We start from the raw sequence: 3109 nt of genomic DNA, 5'->3' as shown, positions 1-3109 counted from the left end.
GGTGAATAGTGTGTGAAAAACACTTGTGTTATTAATAGGTTGTGCTATTAATAGGTTGTGTTATTAGTGTGTTGTGTAGTTTGGATTTGGGAGCATAGGTTGTGTTATTTGTGTGTTGTTTAGTTTGGATTTGGGAGCATTTGGATTTAGACATCTGTTTTTATTAGTTCACGTTTGGAACTGGTTATTATGTTCACAGACTTGTGTTTATTTTAGTTTTGACAATATATTAAACCATACTTAGCAAATCTTTGTACTCACACCATAACAACTCTTACAATGTACCCATACTTCAGAAGTAGTTGATTGTACTTCACAGAAATTATTTAACCAGAAAACAAAGGTGACTTCTTAATTTTCTTTATTTGTTTTTTTGGTGAAGAGGTGACTTCTTCTTAATTATTTGAAGGAAATCATGTTACTTGCCTAATCTTACCAAATCTTTGTAGTCATTAAACTTTAAACCGAATTTTCCTTAAACCGAATTTTCAAAACACATGTACTATAACATTACAAATAACGACAAAGGTCACTTGTTAATTGTTTGATGTTAGTTACCAAATCTTTGTACTCATTCAACTTTAAACTGAGTTTTGAGAACATATTAAAAAAAAAGATTGAAACCATACCATATCAACTCCCATTACTCTAACCAAATGTAAATAAACAATAGCCCCCTTAAATTTGGTTTTTCATAACATATTAATGAGGAAAAATATGGAATATAGAACATTCTCATTGCGCTACTTCACATAACAAATACGAAGATGTGAATAATATATAATTTTGCAACTTCACATTGAACCCATTGACGAAATTTGCTACAGAAATTAGAAATGTAGAAAACATATAATTTTGAGAACGTAGTGGGTACTTCATACCAAATGAAATTTTTGTCATCATCCACACGCATCTATTAAGTTCTACACAATTAAGTTAAACAAGTTTTGAGAACATAAGATATACAAAACATTTGTATTTTGGGACAACCCATATCTTTAACGCAATATAAGTTGGACAATGATGAAAAGGCAAATAAAAATGATAAAAATTAATTTTCTAATAACATTCTCATTGCGTTTCTTATCTTCTTCCAAAATCTTGATTTGGTTTCGCAATCCAGGTGTAGCATCTGTACTTCTCTTACCATGTGATTTATCGATCCAACAAAAGTAATCACATCCTCGACTTTCATCGTTCTCCTGAGTTGAAAATAACCCTATTAGTTTATCATGGCTGCCTAAGTACAGAAAACATAAATGAGAAGTACTTTTGAATCTAAAAAGACAAAACTCTTACATAGTGTGGACATCCGAAGAATCGACGACCAGGATTTGCTCTACTACTAGAAGTCCAAACATAAGCTAGATCACCACAGTAGCAATGGGGGTGTCCCTGAAGTGAATTTCTCCAAGGCGGACCACCCCCATCGAACCCGCATGAGTCTTCTCCACCACCAGCCACCATGTGCGATGTACTATAATTTGTGAGTGAGGTGTACAAATTTTTTTTTTTTTCTAACTATGGTGGAGATAATGTGTGTTACTCACAAGGAAAGGGGGCACCTGTTTATATATAGGCTGTTCCAAATGAGTTAGTGGTGGGAAAATGAATTTTTTTAAAAAATTTTCTAACATTATCAATCTTGGTGCCAAAATAAACCCCAATTTCAAAACCTAATTCGTACAACATAATAGGGCATGGCTGATTGTTTCGTTGGGAAGCGTATCATGTCATGTCTCAAGCAGTCCTTTCTTTTAAAATAATATTTTAGTGTTGTGTGAATTGACAAGGTCCATCAAGTGAACAGTGTACGTCCCATATTACACTACTAAATATTTGTTAAATCCATTAAATAATATTAGTAGGGATGCCAATATTAGTAAACATTAAATATTTTAATTTACGTTGATTGAAATTTAATTTTTGACAAATGTTGCTCAAGTTTTGTTGTATTTGTGATAGTTTAATTATTGGTAATAGTCCAAATCGAAAAAACAGTACCGCATCGCACCATTTTCCGCAGTGCGAGTTCTGCGATTTTTAGTTTCGCGGTGCGAGTGCGGTTTGAGAAATTGGAAAAACTGCATGTATGGATTGGTTAAAAAAAAACGGTTAAAAACTACACTACCCACACTGCAAACACCCGAATATATTATTACCACACTTAAAAATATAAAAATACAAACAAATACATTTATAAAAGTCTTGATTAATATTTCTTTATAATTATTTAGTTTTTTTTAATATTATATAATTATTATATAAAAAAAAAATTAGTGTTGTCTACAGTGAACATCCTGTTACTATCAGTATCTCTGTCGTGAAGCCGAAAATTACATGTTGGAATATTTTTTAAAAATTTACAATTTTTCACGGGGGGTTCGTTATGGTAACAATGAACATCCTGTTACTATCAGTATCTCTGACACACAGTAAGTACTCATGTCACCATTCGTGTACCGGAGTCACTATCCTCACGAGGAACTCACTGAACATCCTCTCGGGCTAGGATTCTACTGAGCGGCAGTCAACCGTTCGTAGCACTCACACTGTTACTAGGGTGTTTTTTGGTTAATGTGACACACAGTAAGTACTCGTGTCACCATTCGTGTACAGGAGTCACTATCCTCATGACGAACTCACTGAACATCCTCTCGGGCTAGGGTTCTAATGAGCGGCAGTCAACCTTTCATAGCACTCACACTGTTATAGGCGGTGTTTTTTGGTTAATGTGACACACAGTAAGTAGTCAAGTTAGCTTTGCTGTACCGGAGTCACTATCCTCATGACGAACTCACTAAACATCCTCTCGGGCTAGGATTCGACTGAGCGGCAGTCAACCGTTCGTAGCACTCACACTGTTACTGGGGTGTTTTTTGGTTAATGTGACACGCAGTAAGTACTCGTGTCACCATTCGTGTACCGGAGTCACTATCCTCACGACGAACTCACTGAACATCCTCTCGGGCTAGGGTTCTAATGAGCGGCAGTCAACCTTTCATAGCACTCACACTGTTACAGGCGGTGTATTTTGGTTAATGTGACACACAGTAAGTAGTCAAGTTAGCTTTGGTGTACCGGAGTCACTATCCTCATGACGAACTCA

At 35.3% G+C, this 3109-nt stretch overlaps 1 protein-coding gene across 1 annotated transcript; it reads right to left on the bottom strand.

Moving 5' to 3' along the window:
• Positions 1-988: 988 nt before the first annotated feature.
• Positions 989-1832, bottom strand: LOC133031115 (uncharacterized). Its single transcript, XM_061104450.1, has 2 exons — positions 1300-1832; positions 989-1202 (listed from the first exon to the last, which is right to left on the bottom strand). The coding sequence occupies exons 1-2, from the start codon at positions 1465-1467 to the stop codon at positions 999-1001; spliced, it is 372 nt and encodes a 123-aa protein (XP_060960433.1). The 5' UTR covers positions 1468-1832; the 3' UTR covers positions 989-998.
• Between the last annotated feature and the right edge of the window lie 1277 nt (positions 1833-3109).

Source organism: Cannabis sativa, chromosome 9 (genome assembly GCF_029168945.1).
Source record: "Cannabis sativa cultivar Pink pepper isolate KNU-18-1 chromosome 9, ASM2916894v1, whole genome shotgun sequence".
Taxonomy (NCBI): Eukaryota; Viridiplantae; Streptophyta; class Magnoliopsida; order Rosales; family Cannabaceae; genus Cannabis; species Cannabis sativa.
The sequence above is the reverse complement of the archived record's forward strand: the minus strand, read 5'-3'. Positions and strand labels throughout refer to the sequence as shown.